At 38.8% G+C, this 16,249-nt stretch overlaps 1 protein-coding gene across 3 annotated transcripts in view; it reads left to right on the forward strand.

Annotated features, from left to right (window-relative positions):
- The window catches only part of PHKB (phosphorylase kinase, beta), a 309,713-nt gene that overhangs the window by 193,709 nt on the left and 99,755 nt on the right, over nucleotides 1-16,249 (forward strand). For all 3 annotated transcript variants that reach the window (XM_006872568.1, XM_006872567.1, XM_006872569.1), the window contains 2 exons: nucleotides 13,941-13,996; nucleotides 15,045-15,138. In XM_006872568.1, coding sequence (XP_006872630.1) covers nucleotides 13,941-13,996; nucleotides 15,045-15,138 — 150 coding nt within the window. The remainder of the gene's footprint in view (nucleotides 1-13,940; nucleotides 13,997-15,044; nucleotides 15,139-16,249) is intronic.

Consider the following 16,249-nt stretch of genomic DNA (forward strand, 5'->3'; position numbering starts at 1 on the left):
CATGCATCATCAACCAACCAAAGGGTATATATATCCTGCAAGCTTGCCCCACACCCCCCCCCAGTCTTCAGCACACAGTTGCTCTCCTTCTCTGGATCTAAAGTCCTCACCTGCCCCATCGCTCCACGTCGTCGTCGTCTCTGCCTCCATCTCAGGCATCGCTGCTTCTCTGGGTAGGGTCCCACTCTCAGCTCTTCTCCGTTGATGGTCCTAGGGACCTCTGATCCTAGACTGGAAAGTTAATCACTCCCTTCCTTGCTATAAAACGTCTGCATTTAAATTTCTAACCCTCACAATCAGTCCTGATAACAGTTATTCACTATTGTATCACAAGAGACCCATCTGCACTTCATCAGCTTTCTTTTGCCAACCTAGTCTTTTGCCTTTGAGATTAGGATCTAGTGCTGAAAGAGAAATTAGAACAGGTTTTTATACTCTTTCTCCTCTCAAGACCATTCCTCTTTGGTGATTTACACCCTGTAGTAGCTATATGTGGCCTATCCGTTCATTTCTACCCAGAAGTGGAGTGGTACACTAGGCAATTCTTTAGTGAACTGGAGAGTTGATAGCCAATATGTCAGTTCACTGAGCTAAATTCTGCTTCTGGGTGTGCTACTAAGTTGCTGTGGACCTTGGCACTTTTCCCTCTGTGGGCCTCAGTCTTCTCATTCGTGAACTGGATGACTGATTTTTGTCAAGAAAAACCATTTTTCAGACAAAATCTTAGCATTTCAGCATATAAAATAGTTACAAGTTATGCTGCTCTGGTTAAAGAGGGATTCTTCTGTCCAGTCTCTCATAGATTCTCTCCCATCTTTTCCATCACCCTCCTACCCCACTACTATATGATAAAAATGGCCTTGTCCATCGCTGACACTCTTAACTCAGATGCCATGGAACTGACTCAGTCAGTACAAGCACCCAAAGGAGAAGGGCCAAAAAGAAGTTGGTTTACTGTTCACTGTTTTTCATGCTTCTAAGTAGGTGATTTCCTTTTGTCTACCATTAGAGGCCTTCCTTTGATTGTCACCCACAATTGAGGTCCTTTTAAATGACACAGAAACCCTGAGAGTGAAATGACTAGATTTCCAGAACCTGTAAGCCTCCCTTCTGCCTCTCTGTCCCCTGTCTCACCCTCATTTTACTGATCTATCTTGATGTTGATCTTTTTGGTTCTGTGTCAATAAGCTCCTCAATATTTGTTCATCCCTTTAATTATGATTAAAGCTATGTGAACACTAAATATCAGGGTTTCTCGAACTGGGCCTTCTTAGTCATTTTGGCACTGTTTCCAGAAAGTAGCAAGGCCTTTTAGCATTGTCATTTCTTTAAGACAAAAATATAGAAATATCCAGTAAAGGCAAGTGTTTAGGAGAAAGGGAAAACCGATATAGAAATCAATTCATTGTGACAAAGCATTCTGTGTTCTCCAAGATAATTGGGGTCATTGACATAACTGCTGTCAAAAAGCATCACTTGACTTATCCACTTGGGTCTTTGGAACTGTCTGGTGTCTGGGAATACTTTTTAACATTTATTTACTTCCCTCTTAAATAGGAAGCTTAGATAATCACTGATTCCGTATATAAATACCAGGATCCTAAAAGCCCATTTTCTCCCTAACCAGCTCTACTTTCCAGCCAAGTTTAGCTTTTTAACCATGCTTGATATTATTCATCCTCAGATATTTCTACTTAACTCTGCCCTGCTTTCCTATTAATTTTCTCCATGTTGCTGCTTTGGCTTGGTTGGAAATGTCAGAACAAGATGCCAGTGCATCTCAGTCTTAACATGCCTCTATCCAAACTGCTGTTTCCTGCAGGAGTAGATTGTGGGTGGTGCCTCCAGTTGGAATTGAGATGTATAAAGCATCTGCCTGGTATCTTCAGCTAATGAGGTTTTGTTGAAAAATGAGTGTAATGAAAAAATGCTGGATGTTGGCAAGACCTACTGATGAAGGCTAATGAGCATAAATGAGTATTCTGTAAGGCCCCAAATGTAGAGGCATGGAACATTTCAGATGTACTGTGCTGGAGGCAAGTCCAACCTCAGATGAGGTCTAACAAGTTTACCTGCTGACACCTTTTTTCTGTCCCGTTCTCTTCCCTCATTCCCCCACATCCAGTGAAAGCTCGAAGTCAACAACAGCTGGTTATTTTATGGAGCATAGGACATATTGAAAATAAAATTACTTAGACCAGAACTCAATAAGGTGTGGCAAGAATAAGGATTGTGACTTTTACATACTATATAGATTATTAAGTATTTTAATTTGATTGGCAGTGAATTTAAAGACATTCTTTTTAAAAACAAGAAAAGTTGTTTGTAGACAACACTTGGAGTTGTGTTTTCATAGCATTGAAACCTTGATCTAAAGTGAATGAAGAGTAAACTGTTGGTAGGACACAACACCTTTTGTACCACCTGTTCCCCTGAACACAAATGTTCCTAGAACCACAAAAGCAGGCAGCGCATCGGTGAAATACATTCTGTGGTATCTGCTGTATGAACTATTGACAACCAGCTGTCAGATTTACATTCTTCCTCTGACCTGATGTGTGATCTCTACAAATTATTTCACCTTTTCCATCTCAGTTTTCTGATCTTTCAAAGTATTATACAGTACACAAAATAGTACCTAAATAAATTAGGAAACATAGGAGACTTTCAAATATTAATTCCTTGATGTTCTAGACTGTACTACAAGGTAAATTTAAGCAATAAAAGAAAAGGTCAACCTTACTAACAAGCTGTCATGTTATTTTCAAGGTAAGTTGTAAATGGATCTGTGCATCTTTCTGTACATCCTAGAAAAGATTCAGAAGCTTCCAACCTCCCCAAATATGACTACTGTTCTTTCAACATCCTTCTAATGACCCGCATGCTTCAGTGACAGCAATGCTGCTGACCGATTGAAATGAAGGACTTATTCCACTCCCTTCAAGCAGAATTAAAGCCTGATGTTTGATCAGTGTAACCATAACCATGTCTAGGTATTTCAGTGCAAAAGTTTGACTAGCCTTAAATGTAACACATGTAAAAAGGTGACATTAAGAAGTTTGGCACATTACAAACTGGAATACTAGGTGATTATAAAGAAAATAAGAATCTACATACTGATAATATATGAAGAGAGTGCCATGATATATTAAGTAGAAAAATACGTATAATATGCAAGCTTTTGTGTGAAAATGCAAGAAAGAATATATATTCGTGTTGACTTTTACATGTATAAGAAAACTCTGGAAACAGGCATGTTGTTGTTAGGTGCCATCCTGTCGGTACCGACGCCTAAAGACCCTGTGCACAACAGAATAAAACACTGCTTGGTCCCACACCACCCTCACAATCATTGCTACATTTGAGTCCATCCCTGCTCCCTCTTGATAATATGACTGAACTATGAGAGGTGAAGTCTGGCCATCCTGGCTTCCAGGGAGCTGTACTTCTTCCAACACTGATTGTTTGTTCTTTTGGCAGTCCATGACACTTCTAATATCCTCTCCCAACACCATAACTCAAATACATCAATTTTTCTGCAGTCTTCCTTATTCACCGTCCAGTTTTCACATGCATTTGAGGTTATTGAAAATACTATGGCTTAGGTCAGGCACACCTTAGTCCTCAAACTGACATCTTTGCTTTTGAATACTTTATAAAGAGACCTTGTGCAACATATTTGCCTAATGCAATATGTCGTTTGATTTTTGAGCTGCCTCCATGAGAGTTGATGGTTAATCTGAGCAAAATGAAGTCTTTGACAACTTCAATCTTTTCTCTATTTTTATGGATGGTGTTTATTGTTTCAGTGGTGAGGATTTTTGTTTTCTTTACAATGAGATGCAATCCATACCATAGGCTGTGCTCTTTGATCTTCATCAGTAAGTATTTTAAGTCTTCTTCACTTTCAGCAAGCAAGGTTGTATCATCTCCTTATCACAGGTTGTTAGTGAGTCTTCCTCCAATCCTGATGCCACATTTTTATTCATATAACCCAGCTTCTCAGCATACAGGCTGAGTAAGTATACAACCGTGGCACATACTTTTCCTAATTTTAAACCATTCAGTATTCCGTTGTTCTGTTCAAACAACTGCCTCTTGGTCCATGTGCAGGTTCCTCATGAACACAGTTAAGTGTTCCAGAATACTCATTCTTCACAATGTTGTCCATAGCTTGTCATGATCCACACAAATCAAAAGCCATTGCATAGTCGATAAAGCACAGATAAACATCTTTCTGGTATTGTCTGCTTTCAACCAAAGACATAAATAATCACAATGGTTATCTGGTTGGTAGACAATGGAGAACTGAGTGGACTTTTTTTTTAGAGGAGGTCACAGGGGGCAAAAATTTCACTGAAAACTTTTTCATAATTTAAAAAATTTCTCAGATTTGAACAAATGATCTATTTTAAAATTTATTAAAGGGAAAGAAAAAACACATTATGGATTCCTACCCCCTCAACACAGGGTAGACAGGGATGAGCAACTTGGACATTGGCTACCCAAAATGGGGGGCTACAAAGGCAAGAAGTGACTGGCTTACAAGCTTTCAAGAGGGAGCCTAGATCCAGAGGATGCGAAGGAAAGTAGAATCTTCACTGAGTAGTAGTCAGTCTGTCTGGACGGGGCTGTTGAAAGGAGATGGGGATAGGTTTCTTTTGATAGAATAGTGAATCATTGTTATCAGGATTGACTGTGAGGGTTGGAAATGTAAAGGTAGACGTTCTGTAGCAAAAGGAGGGGAGTGATTGACTTTGCCATCCAGGAGCTAGAGGTCCCTGGGACCATCAAGGGAGTGGAGTGGAGTGCAGGACCCTACCCAGAGAGGCAGTGTTGCCAGACATGGAGGCAGAAACAATGATGTGGAGAGATGGAGCAGTTGGGGACTTTAGACCTAGAGAGGGAGAGGGACTGTGTGCTGATGACTGGGGATGGGAGGTGGGGGGGCAGGCAGACTTGCAGGGTATATCCTTTGGTTGATTAATGATGCATGGGGGGGGATTGTAACCATGGCAATGAAATGATAGGATGAATGTAAAGCTAAAGCTAATGTTCTCCCATGTAAACTATCACATAATTCACAATAAAACATTAAAAAAAATTATGGAAATTCACTATAAAGTTTCTCTGTGTGCCCTTTGAAAGTTGTATTACACCATTTTATTTACAACTCCTACCTGTAAATATCCTAGCTTTAGTGCTTTAACCTGATTTGAGTAATTTAGAATCTAGACGGTTGTATATGCAGTGTCTTTAATTACTGTAGTTTTAAAGCTGAGATACAATATTAATACATATAGTACATAGCTTATGAATAAGTTATGTTATGAAAGTTTCTCATCTAGACTATCAAATGAGTACCAGTTGCCTTTCTTTTGGTATAAAATACTGTGCATTGTAGTTGTTGTTGTTAAGTGCCGTCGAGTCAGTTCCGACCCATAGCGACCGTGTACGGGGTTTCCGAGGGTGTAAATCTTTACGGGAGTAGAAAGCCTCATCTTTCTCCCACGGAGAGGCTGGTAGTTTTGAACCGCTGACCTTAAGGTTCGCAGCCCGATTCGTAACCACTACGCTACCAGAGCTCCCAGTGTAGTGTAGTAGTAAGTGAGAAAAATAAATATGAGTGGTCTTTCAAGGGTGCTTACTCTGTAATTATATGTGAAAAGCTAAGTAACTCTTCCAGAAAGACACCATGACTAGTGCTATTCATATAGAAAGAACCTACTCTGTCTGGTATTATACTGTGGGATAAAGCACTGGACCGCAAAGTTGGTGATTCAAAATCATAAATCCCTCCTCGGAAATCCTATACAGGGTTGATATGAGTGGGAACTGACTCAAAGGCACTTAACAACAACAGCTATATAACAACTACAACAGCTATGACTGGTAAGGAGAGGAGGTATTTGTGCACTCTAAGGTCGAGCGTGTTTCTGGTGAGACTGGGTTAAAAGAGTGAATCTGGATCTGACTAAACTGAAAGAAGCAGAAAGAAGGACCAAACATAGGGCCAGTAGACAGACACTGGAGCTGGAAATGTGTAAACTAGTTTTTCTAGAGAAGTATTATAATGGAACAGATAGAAGGCAAACAAGGCATTAGCAGCTAAATTGTAGAGGTGCTCAGGAAGTTTGGGCTTATTTTGAAAAACTGGTTCTGAAGTAGAGAACTGATGCCCTAAATACTACATACCTGATTTCCCACATCTCCTTCTTATTCATTCATCCAACAAATATTTTAACCAACTACCTGTAATCACTGATGTAAGAAAAACAGCCTGAGCATGGAAGATGAGCAGAGGCAGATGTGAAGCAGAAAACCTATTTCAGTGACTCAAGCGTGTGGTGTTACTGGAGCTGATGAAAGAGCTGAAGGATTTGAACACTTAACTATGTACTCGACATTGTGTTAAAATGCTTTAATGCAATTATTCATAATCCTCCTAACCCTATCAAGTAGATTCTTTTATGATTACTAATTTACAGATGAGGAAGCCGAGACTTAGCAAAATTAAATGACATAGAAGGTAACATAGCAAATAATAGTATAAATATAATTTGTCTTGCAGATGAAAGTTTATAAATAGTTTATATATCTTCCCCCTGTGTAGTAGACAGACCATATTATTATTATTATTATTCCCATTTTGGAAATTTATTTGGTCATTCATTAAATACAGGAGTCTTGGTGTGGCACTGTGGGTTAATGCGCTGGGCTGCAAAGTCGGATTGAACCTCAAGGTTGGTGGTATAAGTTCACCAACTCCTCCTTGGAAACCCTATACAGGGTCACTATGGGTTGGACTCTGACTCAATGGCACTTAACAACAACAACTACATACAGTATACTATGTATTCTTCTAAGCACTAGGGACATAGTAGTCCCCAGACCACTATGAATAACAATGAACATAAATTTAAGAGTGATATGATTTCTGGAGCTAACAAATACTTTGAAGTAAATGAAATAAGAAGGGTTGTAACTGCTGGGGAGAGCACGTTTGCCCATAGCAGTGAGGACAGGCTTCCATGAGGAAGAGGTGTAATTAAGAAAAACTTCCATTATGAGAAGACATTCGTGCAGCAATCTGAAGGAAAAAGCATCCCAAATAGAAGTGCACCTCATGCAGATGCCCTACGATGGGAACACTGTTGGCATCTTCCAGCACAGAGAAAAGTTCAGTGTGGGTGAAACATGAGAAAAAAGAGAGAAGTAGTGTGTTTAAGGTATATTTTGGAGTTACAGCCAGTAGGACTTACTGATGGAATTGTTAAATGCCATCAAGTCAGTTCTGACTCACAGCAATCCTGTATAGAGTTTCCAAGGAGCAGTTGGTGAGTTTGAACCATTAACCTTGTGGTGCAAACCAACTTTGTGGTCCAGTGTTTTATCCTATAGCACCACACCAGGACTCCACTGGTAGAATAGCATCATATTAAAGAGGCATATTGTATAGTGGTTGAGACTGATTAAATTGCCATGGGAAAACCCTGTCTTGTCACTTATTAACTGTATAATGTTGGACATATTTCTTAGTCCACTTGATGCTTCAGTTTTCTCACCAGAAAATAAGTAATCTGTGTAGTATTTTCAGTGTTTTGATAAGCCATTGATTTAGTATGGTTACCTGGTGTTCAATAAGCATTATTTGTTTTTTGACTGTTATTAGTTCTGGGGTGTAAAGAATAAAGTAGAATGAAGGATGACTTACTACAGTGTAAGTGTAGACAAGTGTAGACAAAGTACAAAATGTAGGGACCTTCTCTAGAATTGAGGAATGCATTGGAGGTGAGTGGATTTAAGCAAGGAAATCAATAGTTTAGTTTTAGCCACAGTAAGTGTAAGGTATCTATTGGAAGACCAGAATCATGCTGTCATGCTAGAGGAAGTGACAAAATGGGGTTTGCATACAGTTCTTTGAATTCTAAAATTTACCCTTTTCTCACTGTCTGAGAAGCAGGATAAATGAGTGGTTACAAGCACAGTCTCTGCAGTCATATAGTTGGATCTGAACTGTAGCTCTGCTATATCTATATGATAGGTCTGTGGCCTTGTATAACTTACTTAGCTTCCTGTGCCTCGTTTCTCTCATCTATTAAATGGAGTTGTTGTTGTTGTTCAGTGCTGTCGAGTTGCTTCCACCCCATAGCGACCCAGTATAGGGTTTCCAAGGAGTGGCTGATGAGCTTGAACTGCCACCCTTTCAGATCAAACCGACTTTGCAGTCCAGTGCATTAACCCACAGCACCAATGAGGTTACGGTTTATTAAAGTACTTAGAATAGTGCCTGGCTAAGTGTAAACTGTTATGTAAAGTGTTTTTTATCCCTTCTGTTATTTATCAGTGGGGCAGATTATTATGAAAATGAAAATAAAAAAAGATTTAAGATATTTTGTAAAGGAAGGATTAACAGGATTTTTGTAACTAAGTGGATATGGAAGAGAAAGAGAGTGGCTTCAAAGAGAAAGATGAGGTTCTGAGCTGAAATAATCTACTACATGAAGAATCATGAATAAGAGCATATTTGGCCTTTAGTAGGAGTTGAGTGTCGGAACGATTAACTTTGGAAATAGCCAGGATGAAATGTCTAGAGAGCAGTTTAAAAAGTTGGCATAGAACTCAAAAGAAAGGTCAAGATTAGAGATACAGACATGAAACTAACAGCTTAATGATAATTTACGTTATCAGAGTGAATGAAATTGGTGAGAGAGAAAGAGAAAGGAGGAGAATGAATAGAAGAACAAGGATTCACAGGTGAGGACTGCCCATTTCTAAAGGCAAAGCAATTTCAAGGGTGGGAGTACAGTGTTAGAAAGGCAAGCAAGGTAAGAAAATGGTTATAGTTTTATGAGAAATGAGAGAAAATTGATTAGCAGTTAAAGGTGGTAAGTCAAATGAAAATTTATTTTAAATGTTGCTTGGATTTTTACTTGTTATTGTTGTTAAATGCTGTTGGGTTGGTCCGAACTCATAGTGACCCTATATAGGGTTTCTGAGGAGCAGCTGGTGGGTTTGAATAGAACAGGGATTATACAAGGTCACAGACCTATCATATAGATATAGCAGAGCTACCGTTCAGATCCAACTATATGACTGCAGAGACTGTGCTTGTAACCACTCATTTATCCTGCTTCTCAGACAGTGAGAAAAGGGTAAATTTTAGAATTCAAAGAACTGTATGCAAACCCCATTTTGTCACTTCCTCTAGCATGACAGCATGAATCGCTGAGATTGCAGCAGCAATCAAGTGCTTATCCTACAGAACCACACCAGGACCTCTGAATTTCTGCTAGCTGATAAAAATTGGATAATGAATGGATATGAGTTCAAATGACTTATGGTAACAGGTTTGACTTTAGGATGTTAGAACAGCGGAAGCCTATGATGTCTAGGGTGACATGAGTGGTAGAGCAAATCTTAACAAGAAAAAGAAGAGCAGCTATTCCAGAGTAGTAGTTATTGTTAAGTGCTGTCAAGTTGGTTCCGACTCATAGCGACCCTGAATAGGGTTTCCAAGGAGTGGCTGGTGAGTTTGAATCACTGATCCTGCAATCCAAACCACCATTGAGTTCCATTGTTTATCCTACAGCCCCACACCAGGGCTCGGTGCTAGAATAGGTATGAACATAACAATAAGTACTACTGAAGTAAATGTTACTGCCTTTTGTTGAGTATTGTTGTGTCAAATATTGTACCCTAAGCACTTCATTCTTTACCTAAAATCCGCAAAGCAGTTCAGAAAAAGGAACAGTTATTATATTCTCTGCAGAAGTGGAAAATTGGAAAACACCTAAGTGACCATCACAGTAAATATTATGGTGACACAATGGTTAAAGCTTCAGCTATTAACAGATGGACAGGCAGTTGAAATCCACCAGGGACTCTGAGGGAGAAAGACCTGGTGATTTGCTTCCATAAATATAATGGCCAAGAAAACCTTATGAGACAGTTGACTCTATCAAATGAGTAAAAACTAGATTCTCAATATGAGTCCAAACGGAGGCCACAGTACCTAGCAACATTGAATGCATGCCTCACAGCCATTTTTATCCAAGTATATCTATACTGCTAAAGGAGCTCTGGTAGCGTAGTGGCTACGAATCGGGCTGCGAACCTTAAGGTCAGCGGTTCGAAACTACCAGCTGCTCCGCGGGAGAAAGATGAGGCTTTCTACTCCCGTAAAGATTTACACCCTCGGAAATCCTGTACAGGATCGCTATGGGTCGGAACTGACTCGACGGCACTTAACAACAGGGGAGCTCAGGAGCTCTGTAGGTCTGTGGTTTTTAGAGAAAATGCCTTTTAAAAATAGAAAGATAAACAATATTTTAAGAAAATGGTTTTTATAAAAAGAGAAAAGATGGTTCTGTTGGTGGTGAAAAGAAGAGAGTTGTTGGGGTGGGATTGCTTTGCTGAATTCATTCTCTAGGTGTATGGAGTGAGGGCTCACACCTAGATCAGAGTGAAAAGCCCAGACTCCTTATGGTATACAGTTTGTGATTTTTAACTTTCCAAAATGCTGTTTTTACAATGAAAGAATTCTTTAGCAATATAATAATCCCCTAACCAGAAAACCAAAAGGGAAGAACACGGTCAGTATTTCTCAAGCTGGGGGAAAGGAAGAAAAAATTCAAGCCTCGACTTTCGTTACTGAAAGATTCACTGGGCAAATTATTGAATGATGCAGAATGCATCAAGAAAAGATGGAAGGAGTACACAGAGTCATTGTACCAAAAGGAAATGGTTAATGTTCAACCATTTCAAGAGATACCATATAAACAAGAGCCAATGATACTCAGAGAGGAAGTCCAAAGTGCATTGAAAGAAGTGGCAAAGAACAAGGCACCAGGAATTGATGGAATAAAAATTGAAATCTTTCAGGAAAGTGAGGCAGCACAGGAGGCACTCACTCATCTTTGCCAAGAAATTTGGAAGACAGCTGTCTGGCCAACTGATTGGAAGAGATCAATGTTTGTGCGCATTCCTAAGAGAGGTGACCCAACGGAATGCGGAAATCATCGGACAATCTCTTTGATATCTCAAGCGAGCAAAGTTTTGCTAAAGGTAATACAGAAACGGCTGGAATCATACATTGACAGAGAACTTCCAGAGGTTCAAGCTGGATTCAGAAGAGGCCGTGGAATGAGAGATATCATTGCTGATGTCCGATGGATCTTGGCTGAAAGCAGAGAATATCAGAAGGATGTTTACCTGTGCTTTATTGACTACGCAAAGGCTTTTGATTGTGTGGATCATGACAAGCTATGGACAACATTGAGAAGTATGAGTATTCCAGAACACTTAATTGTACTTCTAAGAAATCTGTACCTAGACCAAGAAGCAGTTGTTCGAACAGAACATGGGAACACTGAATGTTTTAAAATTGGGAAAGGTGTGAGACAGGGTTGTATTCTTTCACCATACTTATTCAACCTGTATGCTGAGCAAATAATACGAGAAGCTGGGTTCTATGAAGAAAAACATGGCATCAGGATTGGAGGAAGACTCATTAACAGCCTACTATATGCAGATGATACAACCTTGATCGCTGAAAGTGAAGAGGACTTGAAACATTTACTTATGAAGATTAAAGAGCACAACCTTCGGTATGGATTACATCTCAATGTCAAGAAAACAAAAATCCTCACCACTGGACCAATAAACAACATTATCAATGGAGAAAAGATTGAAGTTGTCAAGGACTTCATTCTTCTTGGATCAACTATCAACACTCGCGGAAGTAGCAGTCAAGAGAGCAGACGACGTATTGCACTGGGCAAATCTGCTGCACAGGAACTTTTTAAAGTGTTGAAGAGCAGAGATGTCAGCTTGAGGACTAGGGTGCGCCTGATCCAGGCCATTGTGTTTTCAATAGCCTCATATGGATGTGAAAGCTGGACAGTGAATAAGGAGGATCGTAGAAGAATTGATGCCTTTGAGTTGTGGCATTGGAGGAGAATACTGAAAGTGCCATGGACTGCCAAAAGAACCAATAAATCTGTTTTGGAAGAAGTGCAGCCAGAGTGCTCCTTGGAGGCCAGGATGGCTAAGCTTCGTCTCTCCTACTTTGGACATATTGTCCGGAGGAAAAAATCGCTGGAGAAGGATGTCATGCTGGGTGGGGTGGAGGGTCAGAGAAAAAGAGGAAGACCCCCAACGAGATGGATCAGCCAGGTGGCATCATTGATGGACTCAAGTGTGGCAGCGGTAGTGAGGTTGGCCCAGGATCGAACATTGTTTCGTTCTGCTGTGCATGGGGTCGCTATGAGTCGGTTCCGACTCGATGGCACCTGACAACAACAACAACAAACCAGATGCTTACTAATTCAACAAGTGTAGAGGCCATGTTTAGAGGAGTCCTGGTGTGGTACTTCAGGATAATACACTGACTGAATCAGAAGGTCAGTTTGAATCACAAGATTAGCGGTTCAAACTTAACTAGCCACTCCTCAGAAATCCTATAAGTGTTCCCTATGAATGAAACCAAGTCAACCTACCTTAACTACAGCAATAAGAGGCCATTTTAGATCTGAGTGTCCTGTGACTAGAATACCATTATCCTAAGAAGCAACTGTATTGATTCAAGAGAAGATAACCAATTTATTAATTCAAATCTGTGAGCTGCCTTAATTATTGTTATTTAAAATATCATCTGTATTCTAGAAGGTATTTTCATTTACTTTTTGTTTAAGAATTCTACCATTATCTTGAAATTGTATATTACTCTTTTGAGTAAGAAAATACTACATTTCATTTGGAAAAATAAGACTTGTCTTACTCATTTGTTGTTATAAACAAATAAAATTCGGAATAATTTTTCTTATCCCTTTGAGAAAAATTGAATTGTAAGCTCTTTACCAAACAAACAAACAAAAAAAAAAAAATAGAATTTACAGCATTTTTAATGTGTACTTATTTTTGCTGGGTTGTTTCATTATATTTTTCTTATATAGTCATTTAAATCACATAAAAGTCTGTCTGAAATGACATTTTCATGATGAATCTGGGAACCATCACTTTGATTGTATGATATTTATTGCTGATATATGTCTGCTGGTGTTTTTTGCTTTCCATCATACATAAATTCTAGTGGCATATTGAATACCATAGAGAGGAGCTGACAAAGTAAATCAAATAGTTTATAGCATAGTATTAGGAATATCAGATTCATTTCTATAATTTTTATTAGTATTTCCAGAATCTTCTAGTACTGTAGCTTATTTATTATGTCTTAATATTCTTTAATACTTATAAACTGATTGAAAATTGGGTTCATTTTAACAATGTATAATATATATTGTGATGAATCTTTCCACATAAAAAAGAAGTGGCAAATATCCAACACTTTGATTGGAACTCATGAAATCCAACAGCTTGTATTTAATGATCAAGTGTTAATTATATAGTGAACTGGGTAGTTAATTCTGCATCATAGGAACTATATATTAGAATGAAGCTATTATGATGTATAAGGTGGCAAAGGAAAATGGGCTAACAAGGCCCTTATATGTACTTAAGATGTCAAATGAGCAATTTCAACTCACAATCTTTTTTTTTTTTAACTGAGAATACATAAATTGGGTTTTGATTTTTTAGTTCCACCTCTTCCTTTCGGAGTTAAATGATGGAAAATGACTTTCAATCCCCAGACTGCTCTGATGCATCATTCACACTAGCCTTGACAAGCTAGCCCCTCTGGTAGCAGTGAGATTTATGGTTTTCCATTCCTTGGTGTTCCATTACTCTGTCTACACCATCAAATTGATTAGTAGGCAGTGAAGAGCAAGGAAAGAAAGGTGGTTGCTTCGAGTCAGCTGGTTTCCATCATTTTAATGAACTGCTTAGAGATGGTTAATATTGTCCTTAATTATCATTGCAACTGATGACGACCAGATCTTATTAAATGTTTTTCCCCCTTCCTTATTCTTTTTTTACAGGGCCCACTGGAAAATGATTTGGTAGTTCATGTAGCAGTTGTAGCAGAAAGTCAACGGTATGGAATCCAGATGGGTAGTATGTACTTTAGTGGGGAGGAGATAAGAAAAGCCTACTTTAGTCTTGTGTATGGTAAAACCAAAACCAATCTCATGGCTGTCAAGCTGATTCCAACTCATAACAATAGTACGGGACAGAGCAGAACTGCCCCATAGGGTTTCCAAGGCTGTAAATCTTTACAGAAACAGATTGCCATATCTTTCTTCCACCAAGAGCTGGTGGGTTCAGCTACTGACCTCTTGGTTAGTAGACAAGCACTTTAACCATTGCTCCACCAGAGCCAATTCAAAACCAAATCCACTTCTATAAAGTTGATTCTAACTTATAGTGACCCTATATAGGATTTCCAAGGCAATAACTACAGGAAAACTGGTGGATTTGAACTGCTGACTTTGTAATTATTGGCCCAATGCTTAACCCACAGTGCTACCAGGGCAATAGGGTTTAACTTCATAGACCCTTGATGGAGTTCTAGGGATGTTGTTAGTGTGATTTTAAATGGCAGCCAACATCTTTCAGTAAAAATCATTTTGTTTCATTTTTACATGACTCACTCTGGTAGCGTAGTGGTTACGAATCGGGCTGCGAACCTTAAGGTCAGTGGTTCGAAACTACCAGCTGCTCCGCGGGAGAAAGATGAGGCTTTCTACTCCCGTAAAGATTTACACCCTCGGAAACCCTATACAGGGTCGCTATGGGTCGGAACCGACTCGATGGCACATAACAACAACAACAACTTAAAAGACTACAGCAATGCCAGCGTTACCTAGGGTATTCAGAAATTAGTGCAAAGAGGTTACTGAAATTCCCAACATCAGTACTTCGTTTTCCTAGCATTCCCCTCATGCCAAAGCACTTGTGTAACATGTTTTGTGGAGAATCAAGAAGGCGTATCGATTCTAATGGAGATGGCACATTGCTGGCAGTAAGAAACTAATAGTGTGCTCCAAGTTATGCATAGAGTATTCCTTTTATCCTCACCTGTCATCACTTCCTAAATTATAAATGCTTTGTCTACAAATGCCTCTTTCTTTTTTTCCCTCTAGCCTTCAAGTTTTTCTCAACACATATGGTATTCAAACACAAACGCCTCAACAGGTAGAACCCATTCAAATTTGGCCACAACAGGAGCTTGTGAAAGTAAGTAATTCTTCCTTTTTGTTTTCTACTTTGGGGAGGTGCTAGAGCATAATGACTGGACTTAGTCTAAAGGCAAGTCACATAGTTAAATCAGTCTGAGATGAAATCATTCACCTGAAAGTCTTTCTAATTAAATTGAGAAGTCACTTTGTGGGGCACTGCTGCTAAAAAAAAAAAACATTGCATTGGTTATGTGTCTGATCATTATATTCATTTGCTAGTTATGAATAGATCTTGTTGATTCCTATTACCTGTTTAAGTTTTAATAATCTAAACTGAGCACTTAAATATCAAATTAGCTTTGATTTAATACAATTATCATCTTTTTTTCTTTTAAAGCTTTTAAGACCCTAGTTGTTACTCACCAGAATAGTATGTAGAACATTGTTTTTGTGAACTATGTTATACATATTGATCCTGGGGTCACCCACAACTGTGGTCCTGAGCCCCAGGCCCAATGACTCTTCTCCTCAAGATGGTTGATTATAGTTAAGACATTTTCATTAAGTTAGCCCCTGTATATGCTCTAATATCCTTGGATATATTTCCTGCACATACAAATACATATGTGAAAATATCCTTTGCCAAATCTATATATACTCATGGGTGTACTCCCATTCACCTTCCCATATCTGTTCAGCCTGCATGTTTACGTATGTATCTACTCATTAATGTTGTTTGTTTTAACTGTTGCTGCAGGGTTATGTATATTTACCTTTGTTGTTTCTTACATTTGTATCTTTTATTTATTTATTTATTGCTCTTGCTTTTGTTTTATTTACTTCTTAATAGACTTTCTACTTTGGAGCAGTTTGGGGTTTACAGAAAAAAATTGAATGAATAATACAGGGAGTACCCTTCTGCACACGGTTTCTCCTATGACTGACATCTTGCATTTATGTGGTACAATGGATTAACCCATATGGGTCAATCATTAACTGTACCCCACAGTTTACACTTTTTGTTTAAGTGTTTTATTGTGAATTATATGATAGTTTACATGGGAGAACATTAGTTTTACATTCATTCTATTGTACATCGTATCATTGCCATGGTTATATTCCCCTCCATGAATCATCAACCAACCAAAGGGTATACCCTGCAAGCCTGT

The sequence above is a fragment of the Chrysochloris asiatica genome, unplaced genomic scaffold (genome assembly GCF_000296735.1).
Source record: "Chrysochloris asiatica unplaced genomic scaffold, ChrAsi1.0 scaffold00204, whole genome shotgun sequence".
NCBI lineage: Eukaryota > Metazoa > Chordata > Mammalia > Afrosoricida > Chrysochloridae > Chrysochloris > Chrysochloris asiatica.